The 17,814-nt window shown below is 37.7% G+C and overlaps 1 protein-coding gene across 4 annotated transcripts in view; it reads left to right on the top strand.

Moving 5' to 3' along the window:
* Ankrd44 (ankyrin repeat domain 44) overlaps positions 1–17,814 on the top strand; it is a 292,156-nt gene that overhangs the window by 167,483 nt on the left and 106,859 nt on the right. For all 4 annotated transcript variants that reach the window (XM_047544306.1, XM_047544304.1, XM_047544305.1 and 1 more), the window contains exons 7-9: positions 110–252; positions 1,766–1,978; positions 9,815–9,893. In XM_047544306.1, coding sequence (XP_047400262.1) covers positions 110–252; positions 1,766–1,978; positions 9,815–9,893 — 435 coding nt within the window. The remainder of the gene's footprint in view (positions 1–109; positions 253–1,765; positions 1,979–9,814; positions 9,894–17,814) is intronic.

Raw genomic sequence — 17,814 nt, 5'->3', positions numbered from 1 at the left:
ATACTGGTGGCAATAAAAGCCAGTGGTGAAATGAAATGATACTTTAGTTGGAATGAATCATCCCATTGTCCTATGAAGGGTAATGATGTTTTCTGCTGCTTTTGTTAAGGCCACCTGGACGTTGTGGCATTGCTCATTAACCATGGTGCAGAAGTGACTTGTAAGGATAAGAAGGGATACACCCCACTGCATGCTGCAGCCTCCAATGGACAGATCAATGTTGTCAAACATCTCCTGAATCTGGGGGTAGAGGTGAGTGACAATTAATGTATCCCTGCATAGCCTGTGGGAGGGTGATTCTGTTGTCTGCCATTAAATCCTGTTTGCATTTTAATTCAAGGAGGAGGAATTTTTTTTTCTAGCATCCTTTGTTTTTTACTTTACATTGGCAACTGATATAGGGCAATGGGGGCATAGACGAAGCAGAAGAAAACCAGACTCAAACTAACTTTTTACAGCAACATATATAGGGAAATATATAAACATTTATATTCTGTGTATATATATTAATCAGTCATTTTTATAAGACACTGGCTAAATTCCTCATCTGTTGTGGTTTAGGTATTAGGTATCCCCAAAAAGCTCATGTGTGAGACAATGCGGGAAAGTTTAGAGGTGAATTGATTGGGTTAGGAGAACCTTAACCTAATCAGTATGTTAATCCCATGGTAGGAATTAATTGGATGGTAACTGTAGGGAGGTAGGATATGGCTGGAGGAAGTGGGTCATGGGGGACCCACTGCCTTTGGGGTAGAGATCTCTCTCTCTCTCTCTGCTTCCTGATGCCATGTTCCCAGCCGCTTGCCTCCACCATATGCTTCTGCCGTGATATTCTGCCTTATCTCAGGCCCTGAGGAATACAGTCAATCATCTATGGACTGAGACCTCTGAAACTATAAGCCCTGATATAAACTTTTCCTCCTCTAATTGGTATTGTCAGGTATTTTGGTAGCAGCAGTGAAAAAGCTGACTAAAACATCATCCTACCTTCAGAATCTAGACTTTGAAATCGTGCCTTCCAGCAGAAAGGTATGAATGGATGATAGAGACAAATAGCAGCCGTGTCTGATGTGGAGCTAGGCAATTGGCCTGTGCCAGGCACCTTCAACTGGCAGAGCAGAAGCAATGGGCAGGCTCTGGAGCATCCTGCCCCAGAAGGAAGGGAAAACCAAGTTGCTATATGGAGACCAGGATGGTGACACCCAGCACCCAGGGCAGGTCTTGGAAAGCAATAGGGAACCATGAACTGGACACACCTCAGGAAAGAGTCACTGTCTGCTATTAGAGTACAGCCTGGTGATGGGTCAGACTCCAGAGCAAAGCCAGAGTGTGCTCTGAGCTGACCTGTGTGTATGGTTTCCAGGGCCACTTCTCCTGCCACCTCCTGTCTTTCCTCTTTGTGCTTTTTTGCCCTGGTCTTGAGTTTGGGGCTCTCTTCTTGCTCCCCAGTTTACTTCTGGTGGCATTTTGAAAGCAGCTTTGCTTTTCGCCTGTATCCTTTTCTGAGCTGGAAAATGCCTTTCCACAGGATGACACCTCTAACTCTTCCTCCAGGTCACTTTTTGTCACATTCACTTTTTCCTGATCTTTACCTCAGGGTGACAAGCATCCCTAGGACAACCTGCTGGGGTGAGAGTAAGCTCTGAGTAATTATGTTGATGGATAGCTATTTCCTTTCTCTAGTCACAGCCATTAGGCTTTTTGTGGAAAATGGAGTAAATTGGCTCCAGTGATTTTAATTGCCCTGTGTTGGATTCTTTTGCAGATTGATGAAATCAATGTCTATGGAAATACAGCACTTCATATCGCCTGCTACAATGGACAGGATGCTGTAGTTAGTGAGCTGATTGACTATGGTGCTAATGTGAACCAGCCGAACAACAACGGGTTCACCCCTTTGCATTTTGCTGCTGCCTCCACTCATGGTGCTTTGTGCCTGGAATTGTTGGTAAACAATGGGGCAGATGTGAACATTCAGGTATGACACTCCTAGTCTTTCTCTGTGTTAAATAACTTTGCATTGAGCTCTGTTTGAGCAAAACTAACTGATGCAAATTATGCCATGTTTTAATGGATTGGAGCCTTGAGCATCTTGACTCACATGGCATTCTCCTAGATTGGGATGCTTCAGAAATAGCTGTTTTGCTTCTCCAGGTATGGTGGAACCAGCTGGAAGGCACTGAGGCTCCAACCATGTGTCCTTGGTGGCTTAGTGAATGCTCTAGGGAAAATACTGGGTCACAAGGATGTTGACTCAACCCAGATTTTAATACAGACATTAGGGCACAGCTGCTGAGAATTTGAAGGAAGAACTAATGATCATAGGCCTGTTTCCAGAATGTCTCTCAAATACTTTCCTAGAGCAAGCTACAAATACCAGCAGTGGCTTCAGTTATGTAGCAATGACTTGGTCCTAATGGTAATTCCTTTACTTAGCAAATTTATTAAGGGTCACCTAGTGCCATTTGTTTGATACTGAAGGAATACTCCAAGATGAGATATGGTTTCTACCAGCAAGGAATTTGCAAGACGAAGTGCCCTGAGAGAGTAATAAAGCATTATGAAGTAGAAGAGATAGCCTGCTTCTCATCTGAGGATAAAAATGGAGGTTGATTTTGAGCTGAGAAGATTATCAGTTGACAGGAAGAGGCACAGGGATAATTTGAGAGAGAGTATTCAGATAGAGAACAGCAAGAGCAAAGAAGATGGGAATTGTGAGTAAGAAAAGCTCTGGGTACAACTTAGGTTGTTAGCTGGCTCTCTGTGATGGCCAACCAAAGGGAGCCTCTCCATGCACTGTCCATCATCCAGTTACGCTTGAATGCCCTTACATCGCAGCAAAACATCCTACCTGCACCTGGAAACCTTGCACTCCTCCTCAGCTTCAGCTTCCTTTCTCCTGAGCACATAGGAATCCTAAAGCAAAGCCCTAATACATTCCATCTTTGATTTTGAAAAATTATGATTTCTAAGGTTTGATTTTAAAAATATCACACCAATCTATTTTAATGACCTTGTCTGTTTACTATTACAATCTTTTTACATTTTTTCTCATAATTTCTAATATCGCATACATATGGGGCAAATGTTCAGAAGAGAAATTTGGCATGATCGAATAGAGTATAAGTTGGATAAAAGAGAGGAACCAGATAAAAAGTGAAATATGACACAGTCCAGAGAAAAGTCTCATCTACCAGCTAAGGAATTGGGCTTGCATAGGCTATTGGGCCATGAATCATTATAAAGGTCATGTGATCAGACATGAAACAGTAATCTGACCATGGAACACCAAAGCAAATAATGTAAGGAAAAAAGGGCATATATTATTACATAATTATTTAAAGCTTTCATATGGTAAAACAAAGCAACAGCAAAACTAACATAAAATCAAAAGGAACAACTCAGACAAGTTTACCTGCAATACACATGATAAGCACAAAGTTGATATGCTTAATTTATAAAGAGCCCACATAAGCCAACAAGAAAATGTCTCATAATCTACCAGAAAATTTAGGCAAAGACAGTTAACAAGAGAGAGAAAATAATATGCATTAAACCCATGACAGATATTCAGTATCATTAGTAATTAGAAAAATGAAGGCAACAGAAACAAATATTTGCCTGTAAAACTGGCAAATATACAGAAGAATAATGACACCCAGTGCTATCACAGAAAAAATACAATGCAATTGGTGAATATGATTCTATTTTTTTATTTTAAAAGTTGTGTCTGTGTATGTACATAGAAAGATATAAAAAGAAAATATTTGGAGTACATGCCAATATACTAGCACCTGTTATCATTATAGAGTGATTAAAAATTATGTAGAAAAATTTTGTAAAAAATTTGTCACTATAGAGTGACAAAATCTCTCTGCACTACATTGTTAGCGTAGAGTGACAAAATTATGATTCAGTTTTAGTATCTTTTTTGTACACTGTTTTTTATCTTCTGGTTGTGAAGCAATGGGAATGTGTTATTTTTATATCCAAAAGAAAAAAAATTAACTATTCTCGTTTTGGAAAGAAGAAAATATAGGTATAGTGAACCTAGAGAGGGGATGACGTAAGGATAGTTCAAAGTGAATAAAACTGGTCTAGATAAGAGGTAATGAGGACAGGGGAGTGGGGAGCAACTAACTGAAGGGAGAGACTCTGTGGAGAAAAAGCAGCAGGACTCTGCAGAACAAGAGATGGAGGAGTTGAAGATGAGTGTAAGGATGGAAATTTGGAGAAGAGTGGTAATACAGCAAAGTGGATAAGCACTCGATTCTGAGTTCCAATCCCAACATTGACTTTGAAGAACTATTTAATCATAAGCAACCTTTCTGCATGTGTCAGTTTTTATCTGTAAAATTAAGGAAACGATAGTATCTTCTTGGAGCTGTTGTGAGGATTAATTGGAATTATCACACCTAAATCACATAGGCTAGTGGCTGCCACATGGTATGCACTTGATAAATGAATACTGTTGTTATTATTCATTAAGAGGGAATTTAGGAAAAAGAGCTGGTGTAAGAGGAAAACCTGATGAGCTTAGTTTTTGAAGAGTTGATTTTGAGCCTTTGGTACAAGCCTGCCTGAGAACCCAGTGATGGAAAATATGATACTCTAGCATGGAAAAGCAGCAGAGAATATAAGAAAAATTGAGGTTGTCTTGATCACATCAAGTTGACAGTTCACACTGGGAGGAAAGAATGAGGGCACATGATAGCATGAGTGGAAAGAGGAGGGAGGACTTCAGGAGCTCCTTACTCTTAGGATCAGGAGGAGAGGGAAGAGCCAAAGAAAGGGATGAAAACAGAAGAATAAGAGAAGGAAGGAGGAAATGAAGGGTGCAAGGCAGGAGGAAAGGGAAAGTGGAACAGAGGAAGAGAGCTTCAGAGTTCCACCTTCTGCTAGTGGAGCCCATCCAGGTCCCAGGAAGAGGTAGAGGAAGGTCCTTGGGGCACTGAAGATATCTAGGAGCTGCAGCCCAAGAGGGAAAGTCTTTGGGTAGGGTTGAGGTCACAGAGCATGGTGGCAAGGGGCAAAAAGCACTGTGGTTAACCATCAGTGTCTCCCGACTGCAAACATCTGTCTTGCCATCCTGGTATGTGAGGGACATCCTATGGATCCTTTAAAGAAAGGAAAATTATTATAGTTAAAGTAGTATCTTCACCAGCCTCTACTTAATGAACTCATAGAGCCATTTGATGCTCACCATTTCCTCTGAAAAACACAGCCCCATGTTCTCAGTGTGCCTGGTGTTTGAAGGTAGAAAACCACTTTCTGGCATACCAGCCTACTTCTTTCAGCTAAGGGACTGTCGTCCATTCAGATTGGATAAGGGACTTCAGCTGTACATTGGTTTTGGTAGTCTTCTCTTCTTTCCCACAAATGGACCTGAAAAGCATATTTACTTAATTCTAATATTCAATGTTTTTGCTATGGATTGCTGATCATAACAGAATACAAGAAATGGGATTTTAAAATCTGAGTTTATCATCTAATCAGCATCAGGGATGTTTTGAATAAAATCTCGCCTTCCTCAATCTCCTTCCATCTACTCTGTCTACATACTCTGATTTCCTAATGCCCTTTGAATCCTCCTCAGTGATTCCAGATGCACTCTGGATGCACAGATCATCTAACATTTCCGTAGAGCCATCCTGTCTGACTCTGGAGGTAGCTTTCTAATTAAAATCGTTATCTCTGTGTGCCACATTGCTCCTTGGGTTTTCAAAATGTTTGTAGATGCAAGACAATTTGTATTTGTTTAGAGTTTCCAAAGTTTGAGGGAAATAGCATATTGAAATGCAGCCAACACCCACCCACATGTTCACTTTGTTTTCGTCTATTCTCAAAAGCACTGAAAGTGACGTCTTCATGAGCAGTTACAAGATAGATGGAAGGAGAAGGGGGGATACATGATCTCCACACATTTTATAGTCCCTCATTTTATGTCGATTGACCATGGCACTGTCTTTGACTTTGCAATATTAGTTTAAATTATAAAGACATGACACTTCATAAAATAAAGGTTCACTTGTAACTCACAGATAGGAAGAGCTTGATTTTTATTATCTATTACAGATCACAATGTACTATCTGTTGTATTGTAAGGGTATTTGCAAGCAAATAGTGCCTTAAAGTGCCTTAAAGAAGGCACTATGCACATAGCCCTGCTGTATAAGGCTTACAAAGACAGGCTCAGAAATTGCTGCAGCTTGCTTTCCTACCTCCTGGTCGCTAACATTTAGCCTGCCCATGGTCTCAATTTTTTCTGTCCCTGGGCCCTTCGATCATTTAGCCCCAGTATCACATGTCTGTTGAAGTGGGCTCATTTCCTTCATATCTAACAGGACCAAATTATAGAATGGGTTGTAGTAGACAAGGTGAAGGTAAAAGAGGATTAGACAAGAGTAAGCAGTGATAGGACATGGCACTTGGAACTTTGGAGAGGAAGTAAGGAAAGGAGGGGAATGAATACTTGAGCCAACCATTTAGAACCGTTAAAAACGAATTGGATAGTGCACAGCTTTTCCAAAACAGCCTTTAGATGGCTCTTCCACTGAATTAGGAGTGTGTGTGGGATTTCCCACTGTGTTTGACCACAGGTTGACCTCAGCGTAATCTCAGAGGAGGCTTCATTGCTGTCCCACAGGACCGCTAAGTGGTGCAACTTTCGGGGGCTCCATGACCCAGAGAACGTCATGCTTTCCCATCCCTGGGGAGTAACAATGCCTAGAAGTTTAGGGGATGTTAGAGGATAAGGAAAGAAGGTATTAGGAATAGAAAGAAAGAATTAATGGATTTCTGAGGGAAAAGATGATTGAGAAAATTGAGACACTTCATTTAATTCATGGGTTGATTTTCCTTGAATGATGTTAAGTTCTACCCTGAAAAGATACTGCTATTTATCACAAAATACTCTTAATGCTCACTGGTTTTCCCTTTATGATTTAGGGCATAGCCATACCTGAATCAACAAAAGAACTTCTTGCTTAATTAAGTGAATTCTCAAAATAAAAATTTCTAAGCCCCAAATCTGATGGGAATATGTTTCTAGAAAATTGGACCAGAAATTACAAAAAAAAAAAAAAGATTTATAAAAGAAAAGCCTATGAACAAACGAATGACTTGATCACACCCTGTCTGATGAGAATGCAGACAGTGTTCACCCTCGTCTGAAGTTCCTGGGACAGGAATAACAGCCAAGGCCTCTACATGAAGAGTTCCTTAGGCAGACAATGAAACTCAGTAGGATCCCTAGTCTCAACCTGAATATTCTGAGTTCCAACTCCTAGAGGCTAAATAAAAGGTTTTATCCATTTGAGGTCCATTGGTTCTCAATGACCTTTTGAAATAATGAGCTCCCTCTGTACCCACACATGAACAAAGCTGCCTCTGAATGGCTGCCATGATACTCTTCACAGTTCTGGTCCCCATCTCTCCCACCTCTGCCACCTGTATCCCTATGAGGGGAAATCCCCCGCCACCACCACATAAACACCCTTTAGCAGTATATGTTCATTTAGCAAAGGTATAAGCACTCCTGGGGAAAAGGGCGTGGTGTTTGCTATCCCGAAATGGCACCAGCTTTGCAAACTATGCAGTACAGAGACCAGTTACTTCTGCTTTGACTCTGTCTGCTATTTAGATAGCTACCAAGCTGGTACTTCTTGGTAATGCTTTTAGCTCTTCCAGGCATGGGAAAGTTCTCAAATATTTATGAAGATATTTTCTAAACAATGAAGTATTTATGACTTTATATATTTAATTAAATGATAATTACTTATGTTTTCATATTAAATTTAAGTGAAAATTCTGGAGCAAAATTTAAAGAAATAGCACCACCTAGGGACAAGTTAATGTCAACTCTGAAATTTCTGTCTTCTCTTTCCTTAACGTTCTTGGACTGTCATCACTTTTTTATTGGAAGAGTATGTTTTAAATCCTTATTCCAAAGTAGTTCCCAGACTTTTCAGGACTTGGAACTATCTATAGTCCTTACAGCCAAGCTCTGGAGTCTCATGGTTAGTGATGATGCTGTATCCTCATGCTCTTGATTGCATCTCCTTTTCCTCTAAAAATATTATTTTCAGTTAAGCATCAAGCTTACTTTCCTCCTCCATTCTCAGTATTTTCTTATTCAGGTTCTAATCATATCAAATGGATTCTATTTTTACTTTCTTCCACCATCTATGTAACAGTATTTTTTTTCTTCAGTCAAGATGCAGTGACCACTCTGATTAACTCTTCCTTTGGCACAGACTTTGTGTGACTCCTTTCCTCTTTCCTCAGAAATAGGACTAGAGGATATAACAAAAATTCTTCTGTCAAAACATTGTAGTTTATAAGCTATTTAAGTTCACAGTCTAAAGCAGTGTCTCTTAGACTTTAGTGCACTGTGCAAGTTAGAGATGGCCCCAATTCCAATTCAATGGGTGTAGCTTCACGCACAGAATCCATATTTCTAACAAGAACCATGGTGATTCAGATGTAGGTGGGCCTTAGTATACCCTAAGAAAAACTTGTTTAAATGATTGTTTTTTAATGTGGAGTTTTGAAAATTAAGTTGTTTTAAAGCATAGTTGTTTAGGTTTTGTTACAAAAATGAACACGCATTTTGAAACCTCATCTATTAACCTCAGGCTTAGAGAAATATGTCTACTAAAACAGAAAAATAGCAGTGATATGAATTTGTTTTAAATACTTGAATGAAAATACAGATTCTCCTTAACTTATGATAAGGTTAAGTTCCATCGTAAGTTGAAAATACACTTAACACATCTAGCCTACAGAACATCACAGCTTGGCAACACAGTATGCTGTTGAGCACCCACTGTTTACCTTCATGCTCCCATGGCTCACTGAGAGAGCTTCTGTTTGCTTTTGCTGCCACATATTGTTAGCCCAGGAAAAGAACAAAATTCCAAATTCGTATTGCAGTTTCTAATCAATGTGAATTGCTTTTATATCATTATTAATTCAAAGAATCATTCACTTGAACCATTGTAAATTGGAAACAGTTTGCACATTCTCTCTATATGCTTTTGGTCTGAAACAATAGTGATACTTTCTTTTGGGCTCTTTTCAAAGAAAATTTTTATTTCTTAATTAAATATGTAGGACTTTGGCCTTTGGTAAGATAATGATCAATATATAGATTCTATATATTTTTTATGTTTTAGCTTAATATGTGTTGGGAAGTTCCATAATTCCTCTCATAAATAGCAAATATATAAGTTCAATGCATATTTCTACCTGATCATTAAAATGGCAATTTCTTAAACAGTTGCATGCCTTAATTCTGTGATTTCTAATGAGTTAACTGAAGCAAGGGTTTCACTTTTAGAACAGTCAAAAGTGTTGTTTTTCTATGGAACTGGAATGTAGGGGAAGGTGGAGGGTTCCCAGTTGGTTTTGAGAGTTGTAGTGATTAACAGCAGTTTAATCAACTACAGGTCAGATAGGACCCCGCAAGTTCATGCATCATTTGTCTTCTTAAAAGTTGAGAAAAACACCTTGAAGGAAACTTCCTTTGTCAGTAGATCACAAGAGAGAGAAAAACCAAAAACCAAAAAACAACATTTTGGATGATTGCCTCTCTAAACCTCTTTAAAATGTGATGTTATATAGTAACTTGAAAGATCATTCATGTTTTTTTCTTTTTCTTTCAAAATTATGTCTTTGTAATTATAAATCATACTTTTTAAAAAATTGAAATTAATGTTTTCGGGCATTGTCAACAATGACCAGAGGGCTGTTTAAGATTGATTTCACCCGCTCATGAGCATCTCCCTTGTTTCTCCCTCCCTTGTGTTTTTAGAGTAAAGATGGCAAAAGTCCACTGCACATGACAGCTGTCCATGGAAGGTTCACCAGGTCACAAACCCTCATTCAGAATGGTAAGAGAGATACTTCCATGGTGTCATTATTTGAACAGTTTCTTGGTCTGAGTTTAACTGTCAGTCATCTGAATGTTGATGCTGTATTTTGGAGTTTTAGTAAGCATGGATTTACACACGTCTTTGACAGACTTTGCTAAAAGCTCATTACCAGGGATGGCATCAACATTCTCCTTAATAGACAGAACATAAAGCCACAGTTTCACAGTCAATTGCCAGCCAGGCATGTGAGCTTTGAAATTGGTAATGATATACAAAATTACAATCATGTACTTTTCACTCTGAAACAAATAACATTTTCTAGCAGCAAATTTGAATTATTTTTAGATTTTAGAATTCACTGTAGCTCCCTCAGCTAAAGTTCATTAAGTTACTTGAGCTGAGGTAGGAAAAAGGAGGGGACTCAGAAGAAAAGCAGGTAAGTATGTGATATAAAGGATCATAAAATCCCAGGCTTGACAGGGACCTTGGGAAGTCACATAGTATAGTAATTTTCCAGGCTTACAATAAAGGTGTACTTGAACCAACACTGGGTTGTCTCTGAAGCCAAAGTACCAGGGAGTGTCACGTACTCTCATGGTTCACATTACTGTTGTGGGTCATGGCCAACATGAATGGGTTGGCTTTGACAATACAACTTATGTTACCTTGGCGAATCTTAGAGACAGTTGAAAAAAGAAAAGAAAAGAAAAGCGGGTTTAGTTCATCTCTTAAGCTGACATTCTAGGTCAGTTTGGTAGTTCCTAAACTTTTTTTAGTTGACCCATATTTCTACTTCTCAAAACTCTGATGTAAGTCAGCTTCCTTAGATCTATATTTTTCTCATCTATAAGAATTTGGGATGACATGCACTGGAATTGTTAGTGCATTGAGTTATGCCTTAGGTGCTTATGTTATAAAACCGAAAGTCATCTGGCATTTGGATGAAAGGCCAGCCAGTGAAATTATGCTTAGGAAGCAAAATATCCGCAGCAAAGCAGAGGAAATTTATAAGCACTTCAGTGAAGCTGTAGGAGAAGAGAAATCCTAACAAGTTTCCAGTGAGCCAAGGAAGGTAAAATGGAAATCACTACACAACATTCATTATTTGTAATCTGAAATATGTGCCGTGCCTTTGACATCCATTTTTTTCAAAGGGGGCTGGATATAAATATAGAGGAAAGGTGACCCTAGTCTCCTTCTTTTGAACATTTTTTTCTTATCCCTCTGTATTTCTAGACTGTTTTTCAGAAATGATGTCTATTCCCTTAAAAGAAAAACTTTTTTAAAAAAATATGTGAATTAATCAGTGGGCCTTAGCTCTAAGGCCTAAAAATCTTTGTTTCTCATTAGAACAGCCTTAACCAGCAGAGACAATGTTAGAGAGAAAACAGTTTTTCACCTTTAAGTGCTGCCTTCCTGCAGCTCACCCTGTGCCCCAGACCCTAACCCCCCACCGGACCCACCAAGCCTGAGCTCCCCTAATATGTTTACCTCAGTCCTAGAGGACTGGCTGCCTTGACCTCTCCCTGAGCCATCCTGTGGGCTCAAGGACTTCCATGCACTTCTTGAGCATTCTCCCCAGACTTCAGAGTTGGGGAAAAGCTGAAAGAGACCCCGTCTCTTACCCTCTGTGTTCAGGGGATCTTTGTTTCAGAGCTTGTCTTACTCTTGGCTGGCCTGGCTTTTGCTAGTGGATTAGGTGGGGCCCAAAGTCCTCAATCAATGAGGAAATAGTGACTACACTATATGCCCATGATACATAATGATAAAGCTAACATTAGCTGAGTGTTCACCCTGTGCCAGGCACTTATATAAATTCCATATAAACCCTTTCAATCACCCTATGAGAAAGTGCCGGGGTCCAGCCCTAGCAGGAGTCCATGGGTTCCACACTGGTAAATGGGGCGCGGGGAGACAGTGTCGGCGATGGATGGAGAATGAAAGACACAGACTCTAGTTCTGGTGCAATCAATCCCACTTTATTCTGGGGAAGGCTGGGTTTATATACATTTTTCTTCAGGCTATAATGGCAGTCTTGTGGTTAATATTAAAGAAGTTTCCAAAGCATAGGCAGAAAACAGCAACCTTACGGATTATCCTTACCTAATCACAATTGTTTTAAGAATATCTAACTACGTTGATGAGCTAATACAATGTTTATTTCCTTAATATCTAAACTCTATGTGACCTAAGACTATTCTTATTATTCTCGCGGTTAAAGCGATAGACAAGTAATCTCATGTGACCATCTCTACTAGGTCCATCTGGTTAATATCTAAATTGCTGAGTTAAGGGTTACAGGAGGGCAGTGGTCCCAATGGTTATTGTGTGCCAACATTTATTATAGGAGTGACATATTCTTTGTAAGAAGGAAGGAATATTGTGAAACCCTATTTTTTTACCTTACTACCACACATAAACAAAACCATCGTTAAAATTTAACCAGCCTGTTGGAGACAAAGGCAGATCTATAACTATCTTTTCCAGAGGCTTTCAGGGACTCATTGCACGGTTGTAAAATTATTTTTAATTTTGTTAGTGGTAAAGACCCATTGTTTTTCAGATTGTAGGTAATATTTTCTGGAATTTTTGTTGTATTCCCCTCGTCCCCTTAAGTAATCCATTCAGACTGAAACGAGTAATATATTATCAGAAAAAAAACAGCAAAAAAAACACTATGCTCCGGAGCAAAACATCCGGCAATTCCTTTTAGGATGAGCCTTTGCAATCATCCTCCAGAGGATCTTTGTCAAGAACTGGATGGAATTCCAGATGCCCCCACAAGAAAGAGATGCTCTTATTAGCTCCCGTTCAAAATGGAGAAACTGAGGAAGTGAGGTTGACATTGGTATTGGGATACATGACCATGATGTTGAGGAAAAGGATCAGAATACAGGTAATCTAACATCGCAGGTAGAACTCTTAACTGCTACACTTGTACACACATTCTCTGGAAGAACAATGATGCCTAGAATTTTTTTTAAACTATTAACTCTTAGAGGTATGTATATTTGGAATAGAGTTGTCCCTTTAAAAGGAATTTGGTATTCTCTTCTCTCAGCTGACATTTCTTTGGCTTCATTATACATGTGAGAACTGTGAGTTCCTCGTTTGACATTTTGAACATTTTTTTTTAATGCCCTTAGGGAGAATAGGAAGTTCTTTTTTCCCCTCCTATTTGTTTGCTTCATTCTGGGAAAAATTCTGAGCAGCAGCTGAGACCCTTCCTCCCCAGGGACTCACACCCCAGGGCCTGGAGTCAGTCCTCCAGAGTGGGTCACAACACAAACACACAACAGTCCCTCTGTCCTCCAAGAACTGGGGTACATTACCACAGGGGAATAGAGCCTTTCTGAGCCACCTGCGTATGCCACCGAGGAATGTTTTTCATATTTATTTGTCTGTTTTGTTAAGTTGCTTTGGTATTTGGACTTGGTATATGGCAGCTCTCTCAAACCCATACTACTCTCTAGTTCAGGTTATTAGTTCTTCATAATAACTTTGTTTTTCTAGAATCATTCAACTTTTATAAGATAATTATTTTAAAAATACTCTTTACCTCTGCTGTCAGATCACAGTTTGTCCTCTGAAACTGCATTGGCACACCAAGAGAGGGAACAGAACTGGAAGAAGACACAGTTTGGTATCAGGGGGCATTTGATTCAGCCATTAGCACTGGGCAGCTGCCTCAGATACTGTCCAGCAAGTTACAAAAGTTCAAAAATGATGTTTTCTTCACAAAGTTTTAAAAATAAAAAAAGAGTTTGTGCAGGAAGAGTCAATGTGAGATTTTTGACCTTTTGAGATTTTTGACGGTCCTTTTGAGGCAACTTAATAAAACGACCATTCTTGTTTGTACAGTGAAATACTAATTTCAGATGAATGCTTAGACAATATTGATTAATTATCCCTTCTGACATACTCTGCATACTTTTAAACTTGCAAATGTTTATTTTCCTCAGTAATTATCAATGATCAATTACCAACATTTAACTTGTAGCCCTCTGTTGAATAGTAAAGATATTTAATTTGCATTCCAAGCAAGTCTTAAAGATTTTCAAGTGGACATGGAAAATTTTATTGAGTGATTATAAAATAGAAATTTACTAATTCAGGTTTTACTTTAATAGAAAACATATTTTCAGATAACAAATACACAGTCTCTTATATTTTTCTGCTATCTTGCTTTTCTGAAATACATTTTAAATGTATTTTAGATATTTTCCTGAAATATATTTTAAATGACAACAAAAGCATATGTGGAAAATAAGTATCTACATTTCTATGGTCTTTAATTGACTTGTGAAATGATAGTAAAAACAACAAAAAGAAATGTCATCAGCTCAGATTCTTTATTCTACACTTTCTGATACTTTTCATTGTTCTCTTTCTCTACCCAATTTTTGTTATACTTGAGGTCGGTAAGCTGGAGGCCCTAATACATCTTAAGAATGGTTTGATGGCTTTTGGCTAGGAAGGATGTGTAATGACGGTGTTTTCCAGGGTAAAGACTTATGTGAAGTTGGGAATCCTTCTTCCCAATTTCTCAGATCAGTTCCATGTTTGGACTCCTCAGATCACTGTGGACAGTCCTTAGATAGATCCACATACCCTAGATTGCTCTGAAATATCACACCTGGCCACCTGTCCCCCATCAAGTCATAAAATGAATTGATCTAAATTGGATTCTTCTAAAAGCAGATCATAGTGAACTATCACTTTAGTCCCTAGAAGTTCACAATACTAACTTTATTATTTTTCATGAGAATAAAATTAGTTCACGCTCAGTGTAAACTAAAATGAAATCATTAAAGAAATCTCCCATGATCCCCACGCTCATGTTCTCCAGCTTCATCCCCAGAATTTTTATTGACAACTTGGTGAAACTTTTGGATTTTTTGGTTTATTTAAAAATGTATATATAATTACACATGTAATTATTACTTTTGTAGAAACTATCACAGTCTATTTATTTGAACAAGTTGCAGTACAGTGATAATCATTGTACTGCAGAAGCAAAGATTTGAGGAATTTAGGTTCAGAATTTAGGTTCAAGTTGCCATTTATATCTCTTTGTCACAAAATCAAGAAAGAATTACCTTTTTTGCAAACAGCTATTAAATTGCACACTCCCTGTGTGCAAACTTATTGGAAGTAGATTGATTTTCAAGTTAAACCTTACACACAGAAGTCTTGGTGATAGAGTGGAGTTTGTGATCCCCAGTGTGTGCGGATGGTACTTTTTGAAGCATTTGCTCCCTCCAAAGGCCAACACATTTTTGTTAATTATTTCACTTGGTGGCAAAAGTTCTTTTTCACTAATTCTGTGTTTTCCCAATGTACCTGGCTAGAAAAAAAATATATTTCACTGAAAATAAATCTTGGGAGGTTGTTGGTCATAATGCCCAAAAGTAGAATTCATGAGAATGAAGGGCTACTCAGATGTTATTGTTATCTATCAAGAGCCTTAAAACAATTCGTACTTTTGATCCAGTGGTTCTTTTTCCAAAAATGTTGCAGAGGAAATAATCTGAAATTCTTTGTAAAGATGTTCATTCATGCTTTTTTATTAATAGTAAAAATTTGGTCATAACTTCATTGCCTAGTAATTGGGCACTTGCTAAGTAAGTTTTCTAAATACTGATATTCTAGAGTCATTTACAGTTATACTAATTGAAAAAAATAAATGACCTGGAAAGTATTTATGATGTAACATTAAGGGAGAAAATAGGATACAAAATTTTCCACACTATGATCTCATGGGAAAATTTTACACACACACACACACACACACACACACACACACACAGGAAATATTTCAGAATATTAATATTGTCTATCTAGAATAATTATGGAATTTATATGACTTCATTGTATTTTGCTGGATCTTCTAAAGTTTCTAGGACAAGAAAATTACTCTCTCAAGCAAAATGTTACTTAAAACAAATCTTTCTAGGTTGAACAAAGCCATTTACATAATATTTACATTTCTTAGGATTTTAGATTTCTCATTCTGGAAAATATAGATTATATGCACAGTTTAGATATGCACACTGAACATTATAGCATTAGCATATCTTAGAATAGTATAATTTAGTTTAATGTTTCTTATTTAGATCAATGTAATTAATAATGGAGGCATGATCAAAATTAATGGAAATTTGTAGACTATTTTGTGAAACACAATTTTCTACTGACATCTATTCTGAAATACTTGATATCTAAGAGCACGGCGTGATAATTCAGTAACTTAATAGATATCCATAATGATGCAGAAATTTTTTCCTGTACAGAATGGTCAATGAACAGAGCCTCAGAATAATTTACTTCTTTGCCCCAATATATTGGGTGTTTTCCTTCTTTAAGGGACAAGTGCATATTAGCTCAGAGAAGGGCAAACACACATTGTGACCCCCCCCCCCGCCGCTTGGTGTGCTTATGCCTCCTTTACTTCCTTACCTATTTCTGTAGTTTCTTCAGATATTTCCTTTTTTAGTTGAAATATAATTCACATATCATAAAAGCCAACATTTTAAAGCATACAATTCAGTTGATTTTAGCATTTTTCCAAGGTTGCACAACCATCACCACTATCTAATTCCAGGACATTTTCTTCGCCCCAATGGAAACCTCATGCCCATTAGTGGTCACTCCCCATTCCATTCCTCCCTCCTCCAGCCCCTGGCAACAGCTAATCTATTTTCTGCTTCTTTGAATTGTTCAGGTCCTTTTCTTGGACTTTGATACTTTCTGGCATTCAGAGAACATTTATTTAGTCAACTAAGACACCATTACCAAAATAAACTCCAAATGAATCAGATGTTTCAACTAACCAGTAAAACCTTTATACTCTAGAAGACATGTACTTATTTCTTCACTACCAGAATGTGGAGAAAGCCCTTCTAACAACTTAAAACCCAAATAATAAAAGACTTATATATTACCAAAAAAAAATTTTTACAGGATAAAAACACCATAAATAAAACCAAAGACAAATGAAAACCTGGGATAAAACTACTTCTGTCATGTGTTACTGACAAATTGGTAATTTCTCAAATGTTTTAAGAGCTATTGAAAATCAAGGAATATGGAAATAAAACTTATTTGTATATGTAAAACAAAAAAAGGAAAATCGAGGAATAAAAGGCCACACTTGCACATTTTTTACAATGGGCAAAAGTCAAAGAAATTTCATAGAAAAAAAATAAATGGCCCTTCAATACATGGAAAGATGTCCAACTTCCAGTGTAATAAGAAAAATGCAAATAAAAGCTCCACTGAGATTCCAGTTCTCACTTGACAAATGGCGGATATCCAAAAGCTTGACAAGGCTGTGGGGAAGCTGGTTGGAGTGCAGAATTGCACAGAAAGAAATTTGGCACACTCTGACAAAGTCACATATTCATTTGCCCTTTAACCACGAAATATCCCTTCTAGGAATTTACCCTAAAGATACATCTGACCAATATAAAACAGTGTATGCTAAGATTATTTCCCTGTAGTCTTCCTGATGATAGCAAACTGTACTGAACTTATACATCCATGCAATAGAAAACAACGAAGCTCTACAGAAAAGAAGGATGAGCCATAAGAAACGATCTCTAGGAGTGAATTCCAGGATATAGTAAGTGAAAGGCGAAACACAGAAGCATAAACCAAGACTAACAGAAATGATTACTATAGGAAATGGTTGGGTTTGAAATGGAAGAAATAGAAACGAGAGTGAATATAATTTTGACATTTGAAACATGTAAATGGTTTACATATTAGTAAAATAAATCATTCCTAGCAAAAAAAAATTTTTACTAGGTTTATTTATAAAAAAATGAATCCAATTATGTAACAAAATGATAAAATCAACACAGAGAATAAAGAATTCAGGTCGATTTTCAACAATATAAGCTAAAGTCATTGTGGGAAAGTCTGTTTGGAAATTGGA

Source organism: Sciurus carolinensis, chromosome 3 (genome assembly GCF_902686445.1).
Source record: "Sciurus carolinensis chromosome 3, mSciCar1.2, whole genome shotgun sequence".
In the NCBI taxonomy this organism is placed as follows: domain Eukaryota; kingdom Metazoa; phylum Chordata; class Mammalia; order Rodentia; family Sciuridae; genus Sciurus; species Sciurus carolinensis.
The sequence above is the reverse complement of the archived record's forward strand: the minus strand, read 5'-3'. Positions and strand labels throughout refer to the sequence as shown.